At 41.4% G+C, this 22,265-nt stretch overlaps 1 protein-coding gene across 3 annotated transcripts in view; it reads right to left on the bottom strand.

Annotated features, from left to right (window-relative positions):
- The window catches only part of OXR1 (oxidation resistance 1), a 414,124-nt gene that overhangs the window by 237,515 nt on the left and 154,344 nt on the right, over window positions 1–22,265 (bottom strand). For all 3 annotated transcript variants that reach the window (XM_019551781.1, XM_019551803.1, XM_019551790.1), the window contains exon 2: window positions 1,467–1,657. In XM_019551781.1, coding sequence (XP_019407326.1) covers window positions 1,467–1,657 — 191 coding nt within the window. The remainder of the gene's footprint in view (window positions 1–1,466; window positions 1,658–22,265) is intronic.

The following is a 22,265-nucleotide window of genomic DNA, read 5'->3' as shown; positions in this document are numbered from 1 at the left end:
TTTCTACTACAGTACACATCTCAGGAAATTTCTCCTTTACTGGTGAGTTCCTGAGGCATATTCCCCCAAATGCAGGTTAATCGAGAATTCTCAGCTAGGGCTCAAATTGCACATTTCATTTATATTCAGGGGAGCAGATCTAAAGTATTGTTTCAGAAGTACTGGCGAAAACATGACTGAAGTGCTCAAGATTTACCTAAGTGACTAATGACTCTGTATGCCCCATTTTTGGGAACGGGGCATGAAATGATATACCCGAAAGACTTTTCAGAAGACTGTGCTCGCCACTTCCTGGAAGTCAGGCCCCTGTAAGCTGCCAGGCAGTCAAATATTGAGGCAACCAAAATTGCTAGTCATATAGCAAGAGTTGTAGATCCTGCTATTGTTGTTTCTCCTTTATTTTAAGAAAAATAACACTTAAAGTAAGCAGTTGCACAGGTAGCATAGTCCAAACTACAATACTTTTTATTTTTTTAAAATTCTACCATCTTTTCCAGAAATGAGAAGCAAATCCTTTTAACTCCTTTAACACAGAGGTATCAAATATATGGCCTGAGGGCTGGATCTGGTCCAGGGAGCCATTTCACCCAACTCCTAGGGAGGCTAGATATTTGGGGAAGAGACCACCACTGAAATTCAGGGTACAGAGCCCGTTGGGGATGCACGGAGTTGGGAGGATGGGGCAGAGGATGGCTGCATTAACTCTGACAGCTCCTTGATACTACTTACTCCCTTGCTAAAGGTGGATCCCCATCGAACTCCTAAGAAGTTTGACAGTTCTTCCCATGTGTTTTAATTACCTTTAATTAGCCCCATAACATCCAACTGTAGGGGTTTACACCTTAATTTTAAGGCACAGACAGAGAAGGAGTTAGTGCCCATCTTTTATACAGAAGTCTAGTTTAGAGCACATGCATAGGCTGGGAGGAAGGTTCACTTCTGACCCTTGTTTGACAGGATTCAGACCTACACCTGCCATTTTCCAAGAGAGTGCCTTAACTACTTAACTGCAGGCTGTTCTGGGTAAAGGGACTCTAGACTCCTCTTGATGCTGTGCAACTGTGTGAAAAAATTCAAGAGTCGTTGGGGCAAAGGATGACAATACAGTTACTTTATTGCTTCCTAGTTATGACACCTACCTCAGTTTACATTTCCTTTAAGACAATCACTGCAGATGCCATATCTGACATTTCTCAAACTTGATAATCAGGTTCAAACCAAAGCACACATAACATTAATAAAATTAAATAGAAAGATCTTGCTATTTGAAGGGTTACTTATTAAATATTGATTTTTTCTGTTGAATTTTTCTGTGAAAAAGCATGCCAGTATTAGCAGCAGAAAAATATAACCTGCAATGAGTGTAAAAAAGCTGGCAAGCTTAAAAAATGTCTGATTGATCAGTAGCCAGAATTCAGCTGCCTCCCTTACAGCAACAGAAACATCTGAAGAAAACAACAGCTCACCAATAGTGTAGTATCTCTTCAGCTCACTCCTCCGTGGATTACGTCTTTGTGTATTTGTGGTGTTGTTCTGCTCCTCTTCAGAAGTGGCTGTCTTAATGACAGGCCTGGCTTGCGTTGCCTGCTGTCCTGGTGCTGCCAGAGGGTTGCATCCTGCTGCATTAATATCTACAGACTGGGACTTTTTCTTTAACCTACAGACAAATGGAAATAATGGACTATTAATCCTTGTCATATGGCTGCAATATTTACCTCTTTTCTTAATTTATATAAACAGAAAACATAATGCCATAATTCAACAACATATTTGCATCACAGTTGATCCTAGAGGCCTAACTGAAAATACGACATTGTGGTAAACTAGCAAAAAACCGTAAGTTCCTTGGGGCAGGAACCATCTGCAGAGATAAGACGTGTTACCTTGGGCTTTACAGATGGGGAACTGAGACACAGGGAAAATAAATGATTTTCCAAAGGCCATGTAAGAAGTCAGGTGAAGAACCCGAAACTGACTCCAGAATTTCTCAGTCCCAGTCAGAGGCCGTAATCCCGAAGCCCTCCTTCCATTCCACGCTGGCTGCAACATCCTATTATCTCTTACCTTAAATAAGAACTTACACTGTACTTTGTCTACTACAATTTGAGGTCATAGAACAACAATTTCTTCCCCAATATATTAAAACTTAATAAAGCTACACAATATAAATTCTGTAGCAAGCAAAAATGTCAGAGAATCATGAGCTGAAGCAGACATAGGTAGTACATTTACAAAATGTCTTTATAGTGTATCATTTATACACTGGGGTTCCAGACAGCTGCTGCACTCAGCAGGTCCTTTTCTGATTATATTAGCTAAACATAAGTTGACAAAATTATTCAGACACTCGAGCACACTGTAAAGAATATATACATACTGGCTGAAGGTTATACAGGAAAGCTGTATTGCTTTAAGTATGTGATTGTGAACTGATGGAACAGTACAAATCCCCATATGGAGACTGCCTTTTCAAAATAGTTTGATATAGGTGGAGCCACGATGGGGAATGCTGTTGGGGGGGGGGGCAGCGAATGACAACAGTGGTGCAGTTCCTTCCCCCTTTGATTCCTGCTCCACTGAAATTAAAAAACAAAACAAACAAACAAAAATAAAAACTTTCTGGGAGATGCAGTGACTTTCCTTTCCTTTCCCTGAGCCAGAGTTTTGCTCACTTTACCAGCTGCAACATCGCATTGGTGGCTCATATTCATCTTGTGGTCAGTCATAACCCCCAAGTCCCTTTCGGCCATGGTGCTAGCAAGCGTAGCACTGCCGAGCTTCTAGGTATGTTGTGAGTTCTTTGTCCTGAGGTGGAGCACCTTGCATTTCTCTGCATTGAAAGTCATTAGGTTTTGATCTGCCCGCTTTGCAAGCCTATACAAGTCAGCCTGATTCCCCACCCCATCCCCTAGTGTGACCATGCTTCCCCATAATTTAGTGTCATCTGCAAACTTAGCCAGTCTCCTTTTGACACCCAAATCCAGGTTGTTTATGAATATGTTAAAGAGTACTGGTCCAAGTACTGAACCCTGAGGGACGCCACTGGTCACCGTGCACCATGTTGACTCAGTTCCAACAACCATGGAGCCAGCTCCCTAACCTCAGACCATAAGGTGTCAAGCCGCAGTTCCCCAATTTTGTCAAGAGGACATCATGGGAGATGAAGTCAAAGGCTTTTTTGAAGTAAATTACATCAGCCTCTCCTCCCCTGTCCAGGTGATGTGTCATCTGATCGTGGAAGGAGATTAGGTTGGTCAGGCATGACCTACCCTTAATGAAGCCGTGTTGGCTGTGTCTCAGGATGACACCTTTTGTTAGCCTATTGTTGATGGATACTTAAATAATTTTTTCCATGATCTTCCCAGGGATTGAGGTCAAACTCATTATCTTGTAGTTCCCTGGTTCTTCCTTCCTTCCTTTCATGAAGATAAGCATCACATTGGCCCTCTTCCAATCTTCAGGAACCTCTCCCAAGTGTCATGATTACTGGCGACTTCATGGCTCATTATCATCTACCTGGTTCTTGCTAATCTTTCTCTACTCCATGGGTGTTAACCACTCTTCCCTTTTAAATGGTCTTGACTTCCACAATTTAAAAGATCCTTTCTTCTGCAACTCTGTTGTCTGATAGCCATTCCTAGTGATGGTTCTTCTGTTTCACAACCTTGCAGACTGTTTTCAGCTCTAGCTAAAAACCTTAAATCAGGTGTGATAATATTAATTCAAGTGTAGAAATGACTGACAGTGAAATATTGAAGGCACCGTCAAGATACTCAAGGAGGTTAGATTTTGTTTTATGACTCTGAATAAGGGATGTACATTTAAATATAATTACTTCAGGACTAATGGCACCATATCATTTGACTATTTTTGCCTAATTTGTTGTCCTTTTTTTAAACTTTATATATAATCTAGCATTATATTCTGTATTATCCAAGCATTATATTTGTTTTGGCTTTGATCTTAAACTGAATATAGCACTGGCCATCTAGCATATTGATAAACCTTCTAGTTCCTCTTTAACTAGAGAAAAATTAATGTCGTCTTATACAGGATGAAGCCCCATACCCTCTGCCCTCCCCATTTTCAAAATCACAGATTCACCTATGAGAAAGGGTAAAGCCTAAAGGAAAAAGGAACTCTTATACCCAGGTCATATTTATGTAACTCTAGTATATATCTACTGATGTAACTGGTGAATTTCTATCAGGTAAACCATTGCCGGGAACATCAAAACCATCTAAAGCAGTGCTTCTCAAAGTGGTGGTCTGCAGACTGATTCCTAACTTCTCTACATCTTAGCTAGCAAACTTCCAAACTTCCTTTACATAGCAGTCAAGATACTGGTTGTGCTGCCAAGAAGGATGATAGATAACAAAGTCTGTACTAGTCGCTGGTCCGCAGCGAGTTGCCAGAAAAGGAAGAAATATATTTTCAGAAGCACAACATTGATATGTCATAGCACCACAGTTCGTACGTTTCAACACTCCAAGGGACATAACATCGTGTGAGGTGAGGAAAGAGAAAGAAACAGCCGGTCATGCATTTGTGCAGCGCTGTTACATGCAGTTGCTGCCACTGGCTGAACCGGGCACCAGTCCCTGGCCCACTGGATAGTTTGAGAAGCACTGGTCTAGAGGATCTGAACAACCAGATCCAATTAGTTTTCAGTGGAAAAACTGGATCTAAATCCCTCAAGTGGCTTTGACAATCTCAGCTGCTGCAGTTACATGTGCTATATACAGTCAGCAGCCAATTTTTCAGGTACCTACCTTATAAGATAAAAATAGCCCTGGTACAAGACTGCAGTGAGAAACACTCCATTTTTAATGAAGCCAACTGCATACGTGCTATTAAGAGCAAAAATGGAAATATTTGATATTTTAAAACCAAATCTTGAATGAAGAGTCTGTAAAATATCTAGTTGGCAACTTGATTTCATTCTGAAAATAAAAGGGATTTGTGACACCGTAGTGCAGCACAGAATGAGATCAAGGGGTTTCAACCACACTGAATGCCTATGTCAATGAATAAAGGAAAATGAGACGGTTCACCAGATCAGATAAAAACATCTGCACTCTCTGGTAGCATCATCTCTCCTAACACTATGCTATCCTATTCCTAAAAATGTTTCGTCCATTTGCCCATTATATGTAAAAGAAAGAAGGTGATTTAATCAGGGAAATGAGTTAATTTAATATCACCAAGATGATTATTATTACTACACTGGAAATTCCTAACAGCAGTACTGTTTTCCATAAGATGGGCTCAGAATACCATTGGCCAAGAAGTGACTTACAGCAAGTAATCCAATGCTATGAGGTGTGGGCTTTTCACAACACTCAAATGTACTGAATGGTTCTGGATAATAATGTACAACACAAGACGCTTAATCCAGGAACCCAGAGTACAGATAAGTACCTGGGTATGAGTTTTTCTACAGGGCTGAGAAAGCATGACTACCTAGCCCTCCTTCCCCAACCCTGGCCCAGCTACTCCAATGGTTGAAGTGTCCTTTTTAGCCCAACAGAATAGACACACAGATGGGAAGCAGATGATTTTATCAATGTAAAATAAATGAGATTTTAAAGTATTCCTACTCAAAATTATTATATGTTTTGTTCTCACTACCAAGAAAATATGCAGGACAGTTTAGTTAAGAAAGATGTAAATTGCACCAGAAAACCAGTTACTAGAATGGCTGGCTGCAACGTGACACGATTGCTCCTTGTTCTGTCAACTGCCATCACTGAGAACAGTCCAGTTCCATCCTCTTTGGGACCACCTCAGGTAGCTGAGGACTTTCAGGTAATTGCTGTTAAATCTCCCATCAGTCTTCTCTTCTGCACACTAAATAAGATCAGTTCCCTCAGCCTCTCCTCAGAAATCATGTGCCCCAGCCCTCTAACCACTTGTGTTGCTGCTGGACTTTCTCCAATTTGTGGACATGCTTTCTGTAGCAAGGGGCCCAAAACTGGATATGGATCCAGATGTGGCCTCACCACTGCTGAACAGAGCAGAAGAATCACTTCCTTTGACCTACTGGCAACACACCTACCAATGCAGCCCAGTATGCTGTTAGCTTTCTTGGCAACAAGGGCACACTGCTGACTCACATTCAGCTTCTTGTCCACTGTAACCCCCAGGTCCTTTTCTACAGAGCTGCTGCCCAGCCAGTCAGTCCCCAGCCTGTACTGGTACATGGGATTGTTCTGTTTTAAGTGCAGGATGTGGCCCTTGTCTGTATTGAAGATAATGGCCACTGCCTCTGCAATCACACTGGACAACTTCCTCAGCACCCTTGGCTGCATTGCATCTGGCCCCACGAACTTGTACACATTCAGCTTCTCTAGATAGCTGTTTTCCCTAGCCTGTTTTTTTGCCACTGTTGACTGCTCACCTCCTCCCTAAACTGTGCTGCTGGGTGCTGCAGTATGGGGGATGACCCTGCCTGTGAAGACCGAGGTAAAAGAAGTCACTCAGCCTTTTGCGCATCATCTGTAACTGAATTGCCTTTCCCATTGAGTAAGGGACCAACACCTTCCCTAACCTTCCTCTTATTGCTGACATACTTGTAGGAACTTCTCATTACCCATCATGTCCCTTGCTAGCTAAAACTCCAACTTCACTTTGGCTTTCCTCATTTCATCCCTGGATGCCCAATCAATACGCTTATACTCCTCCCTAGTCTTTCATACAAGTTTCTACTGCTTGTAAGCTTCCTTTAGAGTTTTAACTCACTGAAGAGTTTCCTGCTAAGCCAAGCTAGTCTTCTGCCATACTTGCTAGTCATCCTGCACATCAGGATAGTTCATTCCTGAGCCTTCAGTAAGGTTTCTTTAAAGTACAGCCAGTTCTCCTGATCTCCTTTCCCCCTCAGACTGGCCCCCCAAGGGATCCTGCCCGTCAGTTCCCTGACAGAGCTGAAATCTGCTTTTCTGAAGTCTAGGGTCCTTACTCTTCTGCTGCTCTCCTTCCTTCCTTTCCTCAGGATCCTGAACTCAAATTATCTCATGGTCACTGCTGCCCAAGTTGCCATCCATTTATACATTCCCCACTAATTCTTCCCTCTTTTTGAGCAGTAGGTCAAGAAAAGTACAGCCTCTACTTGGCCTCTCCAACACTTGCACCAGGAAGTTTTTCCCATCACTCTCCAAAAACTTCCTGGATTGCCGGCACACTGCTGTATTGCCCTCCCAACATATGTCAAGGGTGATTGAAGTCCCTCATGAGAACCAGGGACTATGACCTGGAAACTTCTGCTAGTTGTTTGAAGAAAGCCTCATCTACCTCGTCCTCCTGGTCTGGTGGTCTAGGACATGTACCATGACATCACCCTTGTTGCTCTCTCCTCTAACCCTAACCCAGAGACTTTCAACAGGCCTATCTCCAGTTTCATACTGGCATAACTACAGGAAAACTGACAGTGATAGCACAGCTCAGCAGTACGTTCACTCTTCATCACCATTTTGCAGGTATGTAAACATAGGAACGTAAGTTTTGGAAGAGAAATCCTTAGATCAAGTCTAGTCCCCAGCTACCATATGCGGCCAGATAACAATGAGCCCATTTCAGAAGAACATAAAAATCCAACCCAGGATCACAGTAGAAGCAGCTACTGAAAATATTAGTTACAAGTTCATTATTCTAAACGGTCCCATGCTTGACTTTGATCGACTTCAGTAGTTTTGCAGCTTCAGTCATTCTACAGACACTTGAACATTGAAGGAAATAAATACTGGCATGGAACCTAACTTTTCTACATCTTAGCTAGCAAACTTCCAAACTTCCTTTACATAGCAGTCAAGATACTGGTTGTGCTGCCAAGAAGGATGATAGATAACAAAGTCTGTACTAGTATGCTGATGCTGCCATGTGAGCTACTCAAGCAAGAGTGTTTTGGTAGACTGAACAAAATTCACAAGCCTTCTCAAAGCTTGCTTAAATGAATATAAAATCCTGAACGTAAGTTCAGGAAATTCAGTTTTGTGTGACAAGACACAATAAGCATTAGACTTGCAGTTTTATTACATCACAGTGACAAGATGCAAGCTCTGCATTTATAGATTGTGAGAAAAGAGGGTCAGTCACTGAGTGTCCAGTCTTCTTCTGTCCCCCACACACTATTTCTTGCCATGTAGGAGTTATATATTTTTACACTGCCTTTATTGGGCTGGTACTGTAACATGATGACATTTATACTTTGACACAGTGTAACAGTCATGACTGTGATGCAAGATTTATGAGGAAAGACTGAAAGAACGAAGATTATTTAATCTGGAGAAGAGAAGACTGAGGGGGATTTGATAATAGTCTTCAAATACTTGAAGGAGTATTAGAGAGAGGAAATGGACTCTTCTCCGTAACCACAGGAGACAGGACTAGAAGCAATGATCTCAAGCTTCAGCAGAGGCAATTTAGGTAGGAGATTTTAGAAGGATCTTTGACTACAGGGGTAGTCAAGCACCAAAAGAGTCTTCCTAGATGGAGACATCTCCATCCTTGAAAGTCTTCAAAAGCAGATTCAAGAGCAGATACTTGCCTGCGATGATCAAATCAGGCATGATTAGAGATGAGATGATCAGGAATTACCCTGCTTTAAGTAGGGGGCTAGAATAGATGACCTTGTGAATTCACTTCCACTACTGCTTTCCTATGATCCTATGATATAAATTAACATGAAAATCTTCATTCCACCTAGTTCCTAGCTTCTGCTCTGTTTCAAGATTTCTTTTCTTAAATAATGGAAAACCTCACATGCATAGATAGTTTAGCATCTCTAAGAACATCTACTTGACAGTAGCCTGCAACTCTTTCCAGCAATGTTGATACAACTGAGAAAAGCCTCCTTCAATATTGCTTACAATGACGTGCACTCACCCTGCTACAGTCCCCAGACAGATGACCAAGCAAACATTTCAATGTTAATAGTAACTCTGAAATACATCCTATACAAACAAGGGATTTTAAAAAGTGCTAACTTGCATATTTCATATTGTAAATCGAAAAAAAGTTGTGTGGCACAGATTAGAAATTGTGTAAACATTAAGAAGATACATACAGTCTTTTACCACAACTACCCTTAACAGAGAATGCTATAATTGTTAATATTTATCACAGGGACCCAGGTTTTCCATTTGCTGCCAAAATACATGGATTTACTCCTTCAAAGGAGAAAGATGTGGACTTTCCTGCTTAAAGGAGAAAACTGTGGGTTTCCCCATTTAGGCTGGCAGTGGCCCAGCCTGCAAGGAGCTGCCTGGGGCTCAGGGGAGTGGGAAGGGTACAGCAACTGGAGGCTGGGGGCGTCACATGTATGGGCACATGCCCTTTATACATGGCCAGCATACAGCCAGGCAGCATGGTGGAAGCAGTGAGTGTGAGTGTGAGTGTGAGTGAGAGGGATGGCTGTGCTGGAGGGGCAGATATCTGCTAGCGCTAGTGGAAAGTGTCTGGATGCTGGGCCTACGGCAGGGCAGGGGTAAGTGGGGAGCTGCAGAGCCAGTGTCCATGCTCATAGGGGTGGGGTGGCCAAGCGATGCTGCCGGGGGAGGGGGTGGGCTGTGGCCAGGCCACCTGGAGCACTGCATCTCCGCCTCCTCCCTCCAGCCTGTGCCAGAGCCAGACTCACTCTGCCACCACCCACACCTCAGAGCCACTACAGCCACCACCACACTACGGCTCGGTCAGGACGGGCCAGCTGTCTCTCCCGCCCCACCTCCAGCAGGGCAGGGGGCTGCAGGCTGGGAGTGAGGGGCACCAGGGGGCAGGGCACTGTGGGTCAGGAGTAAAGGACACCAGCATGGCACATCGGGAGTGGGGGTAACTGGGAGGTCCCAGGGAGCTGTGGATCGGGAGGGGCACGGGCAGCACCAGGGGGCTGTGGGTTGGGAAGGGCACTGGCAGGGCTGGTGAGTGTGGGGGTTGTGGCCTGGAGTGAGGGGCAGCAGCATGGGATGGGGCAGGGCACCAGAATATCAGGGCTGCTCAGTGCCACAAAGCTGCAGAGCGGGGGGGAGGCACTGCAGCTGGATCTACATCCTTGTGATCAAAGGAGGCAGGAGGAGCTCTGATTTTCCATGATAAAAAAGCCAAAATCAAACTCCAAAATATGTATGTATTTAGAATTTATTTTATTATAATTATTGAGGCAAATATATCAATAAAAAGTGCTAAATTAATTATATATATCTAGTATAGAGAGAGGCATTTTAACTGCAGAAAAATGCAGATTTTGGAGTTTTAAGCAGAGAATCCAGGGGGTTTATCAGAGAATCTGCAATTTTTAAACAGAGTAAACCAGGATCCCTGGTTATCAAAATTCACTTAAGTAAGCCCCTGCCTATTTTATCACTAACATTTCAGACAAGAAACAAAGTAACATAATATACAAAATCTGCAGTTTCTGAAAAGCTGGCATGAAACCCCAACACGACAGTGACAGGCATTCATTCCTCTCTAATGGCTAACTGATGAGTTTTGTGAAATGAGCTGGTGGTCTCACTTCAGACATCCGAAAAAGCAGACATCCAAATAACAACGCTGCACTTTACCAGCAACTGTGAGGCCTTGCAGCCAAGGTCAAAACTGAATGAGTATGAAAACAGAATAGCAACCAAGTGACTACCATGGTCCTTCTGTGATTAAAGTGCAATGGCAAGGTTTGTGGGAGGGAATGCTGTGCTGTCGCTGAATTTAGACATACTAAGACTGCTACAGCCTCTGAGCCTGAAAATGCAAGAACTTTCAAGAAGCGGCTTATTTAAGTGTCAGTGAAGCACATCAGTTTGAACAGTCCTGTCAAATGACACGTTTCACATATCAGTTAAGTAACTCACGTATGCCATTACTAATGTCTCATTAAAGTCAACCATTTGTTTCTGTTTATACTTAACAGTATTTTACTTAGAACAGATGTCATACACCTCGTAAAGTCTAGTCACCACAGACTTTCTATTCGTTTCTTTTTAATCATAAATTACCAAACCATGCTAGAAACACCAAGTCTGTTCCATGGTATCCTGCTGTAGTCTACAGGTCACCCAGGTTTTGCTTATTTAGCTAAACTGGGAGAAATATGCAATCCTTGTTGATACTTCACTGACTGATTCAAAAAACAGACAGGGTGAAGACACTTTTTAAAATGAATTCTCATTTTTATTCCTTACCTTATTTTGAAAATGTGAGTGCAGTTTTATATTTTGACTTTAAAAGCCAACAAATGGCATCAGTTATCATCCCAGCCTGACCAAATAAACTCCCTGTGTTCTAGGGTAGCAATTCAAAATTACATGTTACTAAGAGTTTTAAACCATCTACCACGAAAAAAAATCCCACAAGGCAAAATATTTGCTTGGCCTGATCTTCTGGTGAATGGCCAATGTAGGTCCCCTACCCCTGCAACTAAGAGAATTTAAAGAAAAGACAAACTCGCTCTTTAACTACTGTATATAAAATAACATGATTCCTCTATGCCCCTAGTGATTATTCTAGAGACTTTATTGTACACAGAGTACAAGAAAGAAAAATCGGTCATTTGAAGAGCCTGCTTCCTTTTCAATGATGTATTCAGCACCTGTGACATTTGTGAATGCCCAAAGGTTCTGGCTAGGAATTCCATTTCTTTGTAACAAGAACAGAGGATTTAGAATTGGAAATTAATGCTTCTCCAGTCCACAGCTAGAATGTTCTTTTTTCTATTCTGGAAAAAGTCTAAGATTTCTCCCAAGTTTGCTTGAGAAATATTCCTTCTCACCAAATCTTCCTGTAGCTTTACTTACTTCAGTACAAGGGTCGTGGTAAGAAGGGGGTTCTGTGTGGCCCTGTGGGCAAGCCAGGGGTCATAAACCTGAAACTAAAGTCTTCAATACTATCAAGCCATGGCATATGAATCCCTCCCACTGACATCCAGAATTATTAAAAACATGGTGTAAACAACTCTAAACTGACTTGAACTTGAGTTCAAATAAATCAATATTTATACCTACCTTTAATCATTTCTAAAATGGGTACAGTGATACTTTTCTCACACATAAATGAGCAAGACTTCACCTGTGTGTCTGTAAAGTTCTTTAAGATCCTCCAAAGAAGGGCTTTGTATCCTGTTTTCTAAGTCACGATTTTACTCTGAATCTCTTGATTTTGATGATCTTGTCAAAGCTTAATCTTCTGAAAGCAAATGGTTCCAGAAAGCTGAGGTTGCCAAAGTAGTTAAAGTCTGCAGCCCTCTCAGTTACAAAAGTTTGAAAATATGACCTAAGTGTCTCCTAAAGGTTCTGAAAATAGAAGCAAATACAAAGAACCCTAAATGAATTCTTCTCTCTAAACCTTCTCTATAAACTCAACAAGAACACTCCTCCAGAGAGACAGATCACACTTCTGAAAGAGCCATCCAGATACCATGTGAAGAATTACTGCAAAACGGAAGAAAAACCCCCATGAATCACACACCACTGGTTATAACTTATCACCGCTCCCTGGAACCTATACAGAAAACCTTGAAATAACTGCAACCCATACTAGAAGGAGACCCAATTCTCATATGGATCTCACCAGAACCACCCATCCTATACTTTAAACAAGCACCAAACCTCGCCAACCTCATCATCAGAAGCAAGCTTCCTATGGCCCAGAACACACCAAATCGATCTAGACCATGCTGAAACAACAAATGTAAAACCTGCCAACCTATATCCACCACCCCCACAATGACTACGCCCCACAACAGAACCATCAACATTCCTGGATCTTAAACCTGCACCTCCAGAAATGTAATACAGGCAACCCCCGTGTAGCACTCTTAACTGGTTCTCAAAAAAGCAAGCATTAAGCAAAACCAAGTATTAAGTGAAACCAATGTTCACTTTCACTTTTCACTTTCTAAAGCCACCAAAATTGCCCTGAAGCCATCAAAATTGCCCTAAAGCCACCAAAATCACCAGAATCAGGGCTGTCAGGATTAGTGTCAGTTTCAGTGCCGTCTGTATGATGCCCATGAGCATTATAATGAAACTCACTGAGCACTAAGGGGAATCGGGTATCATTGTAAAACAAGCGTTAGAGCGAAATAGCACTAAGTGAAACAGCATTAAGTGGGAGTTGCCCATATCTCACATCCGGTGCACCAAACGTCCTGATGGAAAATATGTAAGAGAAACCAAACAACAACTGTGCACCAGAATGAAAACACCCCAGAAATCTATCAAAGAAAGACAAGAATACCCAATTCCCTGTGGGGGTACATTTCTCACAAGAAAACCACATTAACTCCAATCTCTCAGTTCTAATCCTCAAAGGAAATTTACAAAACACCTTTCACAGATGCACCTACGAACTTCACTTCATCAAGCTACTGGATACAAAAAATCATGGACTAAATATAGACATTGGATTTATGACACATTATAACCTGCCTTAACAACTGACTCCCCAGGTAAACCCTCCACTTTATAACAGCCCACTCCCCCCACTCTCCTGTCTCTCATCCTTTGACAACAACTCCATTCTTTCCCCTGTCTCTCTCCTACAGACCACCTCAATTTACATTTTAACTGACTGGCTTTCTTGCATTCCTACTGGCCTCTGGCTCCTTTACCATCCAGGAAGAGCACACACCATCTGCAGACACTCCCTCAGTCTGAAGAAGGGTGTTTGTGCCTGAAAGCTTGCTAAGAAGAATTTTTCCAACTATCTGAGTTGGTCTAATAAAAGATACCAGATTTACTCAAAGAATCTTGTCTGCCTATGTCCTTAGACCAACACAGCTACACTAAACTCATGATTTTTGGGTCCTGACCCCAGATGTTTTAATTTTTAAGGTTGGCAATAATGAATTTTTACATGTACTCTACAATTTTTTCCTTGAGGAGATTATTAGAAAAATAAACAACTATAAATAAATGCTAGCCAAATTGTCAAAATGAATTCTTGTGAAAGTCTTGAGACCCATAGTGATGATCAGAGTCTTAACCAAATACAATATATACAGGTGCAATCTATAAAATGCAAGCAGAGTAGGATAACAGTATTTTACACAGCTGGAGATGATGAAAGAAGGCGAGACTGGCCCAGTGGTTTTCATCATGTTTGATAGTTTCCTTATTGCCACTTGGAAAATGCTGTCTGAGCACACTTCACTTTTTGAAGTAGACACCGCTTGGTAGAAAACTTCATTTGTTTTGCTATTTGCTGACAGACGCATTGGATTTAGAGAATGTTCTCATAAAGATAGGTTAATGTAAATTACTATTTTGTATCTTCCTGTTTCACTAATAGCTGCTATACAGCAATTTAAGTAACTCCCACTAGTTCCATCTCACAAAAGCTTTTCCAAAACTGAATGCAAAATAGTTCTTAGTGCAATTTGAAAATTCCAACTCTGCCATACTCAACACAGTGAAACTTTGCATAATGCCTGAAGTGATTATAATTTCTATTTTAATTCACATATACTTAGATAATGCTGTAGAATTACACCTAATGTAAAGTAATATTCTAAATAACATAATTATAATTTGGTTAAAGTCTACACTAGCTAGAAACAGTACACCTTGTTTCCAGTTAACAAGACATTCATAGGCAAATTTAATCACATGCGCAACAAGCGGTTTTCTCTGACATACCTTTTCAAAATGGCTATGCTGGTGATTAGAAAAGGCTACTCTAATGGCATCTTCAGAGTGACCAGGTGGGACTGACCTAACAGGTCATGGAACCTGGAGCTACACATAGAGCAGACTTCATGCTATGGGCTTGCATGGACTCCTAGGGACACCTGCTATGTGCAGTCCCCCTCACTGCTGCTGTGCAAGCCTCTGCCACACCACAGCTGCATGTGTCCCCTCAATGCCACCACCACGTGGGCCATTCCCCCCGCTCCTGTCCCACTTCCAACACTGTCAGTTGAGCAGACGAGCCTAAGCTCCGCCACTGTTGTTATTGCAGAGCTTGCGAGCTCACCAGACCTACTGCTTTGCTATTCAGATTTAGTGACATCACCACAACAGGCAGAGCAATGAGGGGAGTGATGGCTGGGTGGGAGCCTGAAAGCGGCATGCTAACCCCCCATGAAATAGATGTGGCTTACAAGCCACCAGTTGAACAGCTCTGCTCTTAAGCATTGCGCATTTATCTTGAAATCTACTGTAGTAGCAGAAAAGTAAGTAATATAACAATGCAGTCCAATTTGGCATTATATTGAGGCTCCAGACCATAAAAATCTCAATGAAAAATAGAAAATAATAATGAAGATGGTGCCATACTTGCATGTTCAAAGACTGAAAGCTGTAGCTTTCCTCTAATAATTATTGTTTGTAAATCATACTCTGTAAGCAGCTGAAATGTCATCTCCTTGTTTTTTCTAAAATAAATGCTATTAGCCTAGCGTTGCAGAGTTGTTTATTAACTTTATGTAAAAGGGACCAGAATAATCCAAGCTATTTTAAGACTGTATGACAAAGGAAACCAAGACTACTCTACTCCTTTGATTTAAAGGAACTATTTTTAAAACCCATTACAGTGGACTATCTATGATCAATTACTAATCCTATTTCCACTGAAACCAAAGGGAGATTTGCTACTGACGTCCATGTGAGCAGCATGAGATCCTACAATATCTTCTCCACTTTTACTGTACATATTGCTTTTAGTTAGAGATCTTTCTTATACTGGTAACAAGTACAAAATATCACATTTATACTAAAGCATATTGCTACATGGTATATTTAGCATTTTTCAAAATAAATGTTTTAATGAAATACCAGTTTTCTATACTAACATAACAATGACTTACGCTTTAATGATTTATGGATCAAAAGAAAGTCTTTTATCTATTATCTTTTGGTTAGGAAAATTTTTACTTTGTGTTGATTTCATTTTGCATTTCTGCTTGATTACAATACTTGGTTAATATGATTTTTCCATACTGTTAACTTGTCACTGAGGGTACAGACGGGCATTTGAAACAAGCTCCTGATACTACTACAATATATCCAAGTGCTAGGTATGTGCATTTAAATAGCCAAGTTGGCAGTTCTCTAGGTACTCAAATTAAAGGGTCTTCTGACCTGAATGAGGATAGGGTTACATTTCTCTTACAACAATAAGAATCTAATGTTCTGATCCAACCACTTTGATGACTATGTACCAACAGACCAGAGAGTAGTTTCTGCTGCTAATAAGGTTAGAGTCTGAAGAGAAGAAATATTAATACGTCTGTCCTTAAAGCTACTTTATGCTCCTAGCAATGTATTTATCCACTGCTAGTGTAAGGAAGCCAAAATCAGCATATCTATCCGTCTTACCTCTTACACTCTCATTGACTGTATTTTCAGTTTCATGCTCTGTTCAGTCGCGCTCACCCTTTTTAGATTCAAGGCATCAGTCCATAACTTTTTAAAAATTTAGCGGTACCCCATTTCAAAACTGAAAACGATAAATGGAAAAATAATAGAGAAAAAGACCTTATCATATGATAAGCGATATCATATCAGAGACAATTTTAATAAGGGAGTATGGAGATGGGCATCATAAATTTAATAATTTTAATCCCTCTTCAAAAATTCTTCTTTATTCATAGCTTGCATTACTTATATTTTGAAATCCAATTAAACAGTGTAATTGTATTTCTAGTTTGTATACAGTACATTTTCCTCAAAATTGTCATAAAACAGCAAGCAGCTCCTTAAGAATAAGTAATTAGTTCTGATTTATGAACCCTAGAATTTTATCATAGCAAAGAGGAGGAGCAAAAGTGTTCTTTGAAGACACTGGATATTTATCATAACTGCTGACTAACATGGCATGCTAACATCACAAAGTAACTGTCAGTATGCCCTCTGCAGAATACAGGTAGCGTCTGATAATTCAATGTGCAAGAAGAATAACCTGTCAAGAGATAAATCTTTCCTTCCTCAAGGATTAGATAGAAGACTGGCAAAGTGGCAAATGTTTTATTAATTTAGCTAAGAAGGAATGACTGCAATGTGAATCCAAGATAACCTAGGCATTTTGAATAAAGGGCATAATAGCTGCCATCTAATTACATGGATAGAAAATATAGATATTTATATTATAGAAATAAATAATAGAAGAAACTCATTTGATTCCTCTGGGAAAATTATGTCCAAAATGGAAATTATTTCCAAGATTAACATAAATTATTGCATAGGTTGTACTTGCATTGAAGTAAGTCAACAAGCAATAAAAAATAAGTTGTCTTGAGAGTCAATAGTAAGGTTCACCAAATACTTAACTTTACATATTATAAAAATATTTGTTCCAATCTCCTTCATATTCTTGATTTATAAGTCCAGTTATACAAGGCACAAAGAACTGGCACAAAAAACTGGGAGAAAAAAACTGCATTGTCATTGGAATTAAACAACGCCCTCACCCCACACAAAAAAAATCCCATACCTTCCCTAGAAAATAGGAAGCCTTATTACTTGAGTTAACATTTACTTCAGATACACCTTTTCCCCATTCAGCTGAATTAGCAGTAGAAACAAAAGAGAGAAAAGAAGAAATATTAACCTGTCAGCATGAATGCGTTTTTGATAGGCATGCAAATGTGTTCCAAAACGTTTACCCATGATGGCAGAAGTTTGTGCATCATATTCACTCACATTGCAGACAACGTAGTCCAAATAATGGTTCATGATAAATTCTCAACAGGAATAAAAAGGGTGCAGATAATCCAGGGGCGGGAAAAATTTGGCCGTGTGGGCTGCGAGCAGCTGCAGCAGGGAGCACTGGCCACAGGGCACGTGAGGGGTTGCTTTTCCCCACGCTCTGCACCAGCTCCTTCCCTGGTGGCGAACAGGGGGTTGGGGCTGTGCACTGCCCCCCACCTGTACCATGAGGCTGGGGGGGCACTGGGAGTGAGTGGGCACAGGAGCACAGGGCCAGTAGGGCCTAGGGCAGGGCAGCAGAGGTGCAGGGGTAGTGTCCCAGATGGCAGGGGCTTTATGGAGCCAGGCCAGCTCCCCCCTCTTCTGCTGGTGCAGCCCAACCCGGTTCCACAGACCCCTGTCAGCCTGCGCCCTGCTCTGGGCCCCACCAGTGCTGTGGCCCAGAGACACTGGGATATTGGGCCCAGAGACATTGGTCCCAAGACACTGGGACACTGGTCCCAAGTTGGTGACCAGGGCACCTGTTAAGGGGTCGGGCTACCCCTGCAGCCCTCGACAGCTTGCCAAAACTGGGTAAGCAGCCCTTCGCCCAAAATAACTGCCCACCCCTGAGATAATCTATTCATTTTTTAACCATGCACTCTCATAATGAAGTGCAAGTATTGTCCAGTGTCACACAGAAAGAAGGCAATGTCTCCTGCCCATAACTTAAGTGCATTCCCTAGAAATGGATATGTCGCAGTGTACTCAGGTGCCCTGCGCCTGAGAGCAGAGACTGCTCTGGGGACACCCCCAGTGGCAGAAAGGGGGAGGCTCAGCTGCCAGTCACCAGGGCTGCACAGGTGCTGGTTGCCAGGGCAACTGGTAAAACCAGCTGACCAGGAAGGGGCAGGGTTTATCCCTTCTTAAGCCCAGGTAGGAGGCCAGGAGGGCAGTCCCTCTCCAGCAGCTGTGGGAGTAGGGACTTAGCTTGGACAGAGGGGGGGACTCTGGCAGTGAGAGCATCCCCCGGTCACTGCTGAGGTTGGGGAGCCCTCCTTCCCTGCCTCTCCCTCACTCTCTAGTAGGGAGTAGATTTTCGTTTGACTGGACAGTCTAGTTTTATGTTGTAGTCCAGGGGCTTTATGTTTTATGTTTACTGTTTTGACCGGAGGACCAGGTGAGGCTGTAGGGGTTGGAGGAGGCCTCATAGGAGCTCCATGGTAGCATGGGGTCTCCTGGCACCAGAGAGGGTGCAGCTTTGTTTGGGAGCGCATTGGCCCCAGCCCCGGAGCGAAGGGGGGCAGTGAGGAGCCCCAGAGCAAGAGAGGAGGGGGTGGCGGTGAGGAACCCCAGAGCAAGCGAGAGGGGGCTGTGAGGAGCCCCGGGAGTAAAGAAGAAGGCCAGAACATAACAAGGCCCAGGCCAAACCACGTCAACTCCATCTGCGAGGCTTGGGCTGCGATGTAGGGGAGGAAAAGAAGCCGCAGGTAGTGCCCCCTGTCACCGGGGCACGGAAAAATGGGCAGCTTCCTGCTGATTACAACCATCTTCTAATCAAGTAAGATCAACATGTGGCAGGCGAGTAAGCAGGCGGTTGGGCTATTACAGGAGGGTGGAGCCACTCCCAGAAAGGCTCCGATATTGATACTTCTGTCACAGGATAATAAGAAAAATCAATACTAAGTGTATATGTCTATTTTGATAGATACATAGTTTACATTACTATATAGTAAAGAAGCACTAGTTCACATTACTATATAGTAAAGAAGCACTTATTAATGGCAAACAAACAAAGCACTTATTTAGGGCATTTTTGAGCTAGCTTCAGAGCCTCCAAACTGGAGGCACAAACAACTATCTTTATTTCTCTCCCCCCACCTCCATTTCCAAGCTGTTTGGAAAAATAATATGATACACATTTTACTTGAGCTTTTTTATGTGTGCACGATCAGTACAGGCACATAACTTGTGTGTAAAAAGCTTGCCGAGCAAAATTTAAAGCAAAAAAGTATCACATTCAGCTGATAAAACCAAGTCATTCCATAATTATTCCTCTCTCTCCTGAGAGTCTAGTTTTAGCACTAATAAAAATTCCCTCTTCTATACTCATGACTCAGGACAATTTAAGTCTTTTCCAGATATAAAGAGATGCAGTAAATAAACAGATTGCATTTTTGAGAAAATATTAACTGCAGCAGAAATTTCCCAGGGGGGAAAGAGGAAATAGTCTGTTTGTATTACATTAATCTTTGTATCTGCCTGAACCACCCTGAGTTCCTTATGCCCACATTTTTCATATCAGTCTTGCTTCCAGTAACATGACATCACTCATGATGCACAGAGGTCTCATCACAAGCCATCACAGAAAGTATTCTCTGACTGGACACCAACATGTACAAGAGAGAAGAAGGATATAGAATCACAGAAAATTAGGTCTAGAAGGGACTTCAAATCATCTAGTCCAACTCCCTGCTCAAAGCAGAACCACTCCTACCTAGATCATTCCAGCCAGGGCTTTGTTAAGCCAAGCCTTAAAAACCTTCAAAGATGGAGATTTCACCACTTCTCTAAGTAACCTGTTCCAGAGCTTCACCACCCTCCTAGTTAAAGTTTTTCCTAATATCCAACCTAAACCTAAACCTAAATGATGAAAACAGAAGTACAGCTCCCACAAGGAACTATACTGGCTCAGGCAGATGCGGACAAGAATGCCAAGTTGATATTTTGGGTTAATAATTGAAAGACATTTTGGTTTTGGGAATACAATGAAATAGACCTTTCTAAAGTGAAATTTTTGATATTTTAACTGTTTATCTTAATCTGGGTACACAATTATAAAAGTATTAGGATTTCCCATAGGACAAATATTCTTTTTTTCATCAGTTTTAACTCTACGCAAAATACTGCCTTGAAATATAAATATATGATACCAGATATAAAAAAAATAAGTATTGTTCTCTGTAAGTGTGAATGAATGGCAGAATTACCTGCTACCCTCACTGGGGATGATAAAGTTTGTCCATGCCTATTTAAGCCACTTTATTTTCTTCTTAGCCTTCATTTTTAACTCATAATTATGAAGCCAATTTTTCTTTTCTATTTTCTATACGAATGAAATTCCCTCTTGGCTCTTAAACCTTCTTAGACTAGCCTTTTAAATCCATTTCTATAATCCTTTTTCTATGGTCCATGCACACTTCATTATCATAGAAATATTCTTTGATGATGCAATGATCAAAGGATAGTGCTGGATGATATAACACACATGGAATTCCTAGATAATGGATTAGAGCAGTCATTTTTATTTTTTATGTTTAAAAATTATTTGTATGAGCTTCATTATTGCTTTTGAAAGAAGAATACAGTAACAACTACTGATGGAAAAGGAAATATTTGGATTTAACAAAATGGTGCATTTCTGAGCTAGCTTCAGAACCTGCAGGGTATGATGAAGCCCATCTCAATGTGTGTACTGACAGGACAGACATCCCACTGATTACAAAGCAACAATAAAAACTCTTCTGTCCTTCAAGAATAGATTAATATTTCAATAGTTAGACAAGCAGAAGACGACAAAGCATTATGACACTACAGCACAAATGCATTTGCTGGTATTTACCTTTTTCCTAGGAATACAATATTATACTGGTGTTTAGTTATTCTATAAAAACTAAAACACATTCATAATTTTTATTTTCTTGCATATGAAAAAACCCAAACAAACCCATAAACCTTGCTTTCACAGAGCTGAACCAAAACTAAAAATACCTATGTTTGTAAGTGTTAAAGTTAGAAAAGGAAGGTACCTAAAGATGGGGGTGGGGAAAAAGCTCTTTCTTCCCTTAGAATCATGGTGGTAGACATTATATAAATATTGGGAACTGAGTGTTGTCTGCAGCCAAGGCTAGGAATTTTGACTAGGGTATACCAGTGCTCTTGCTGGGACTTAAAGCTGGAGGCTCCTTGCCCCTCCACTCAGGGTCAGACAATTGACACATTTGGGGTCAGGAAGGAATTTTACCCCATGGTCAAACTAATATGGACCGTGGGGGGTTTTGCCTGCCTCTCTAGTGGACGGCATGGGCTTCTACCCAAGATCTCTTCAGCATATTAACAACCTGCTACAGAAGTAAGACATTGAGTGCCGTGAGTCCCCTTCTTTACCTGTGGCAGATTAAGGCGTTGGGGTTGTTTTTGTTTGTCTCAGGGTTAATGGCAGTTTTACAAAAATGTTAGACAATGGATTTATATAGGATGGCTTGGATCAGAATGATCCTGCCTCAGACATGGGGTTGGAATAGATAACCTCTGAAGATCCCTTCCATAGCGTCTCTATGATTCTGTGATTGAATCATATACTTTAGACACAAAAACATATTTTTAAGGAATATTATTTTTCAATAATATTTAAGGTTGCATTTATAAATGAGAAATGTAATATACCAGACACCCAGCTTAACATCAGGCCATATTAATTGTCAATATTTAATTAGAAAAAGCTTTATTTGGACAACTTTCTTACTGAATTAAATTCAGTTCAATAAAAGTGTGCCACTTTCCAATTTTTAATAGGCTAGATCTATACACTCCATATACAGTTTCTCCCACCTTTATCAAATAGATCCTGATATCATAAGGTACCTAAGCACGCAT

Source organism: Crocodylus porosus, unplaced genomic scaffold (assembly GCF_001723895.1).
Source record: "Crocodylus porosus isolate Cpor-Errol unplaced genomic scaffold, CroPor_comp1, whole genome shotgun sequence".
Lineage (NCBI taxonomy): Eukaryota > Metazoa > Chordata > Crocodylia > Crocodylidae > Crocodylus > Crocodylus porosus.
Note: the sequence above shows the minus strand (reverse complement) of the source record. Positions and strands in the feature narration are given on the sequence as shown.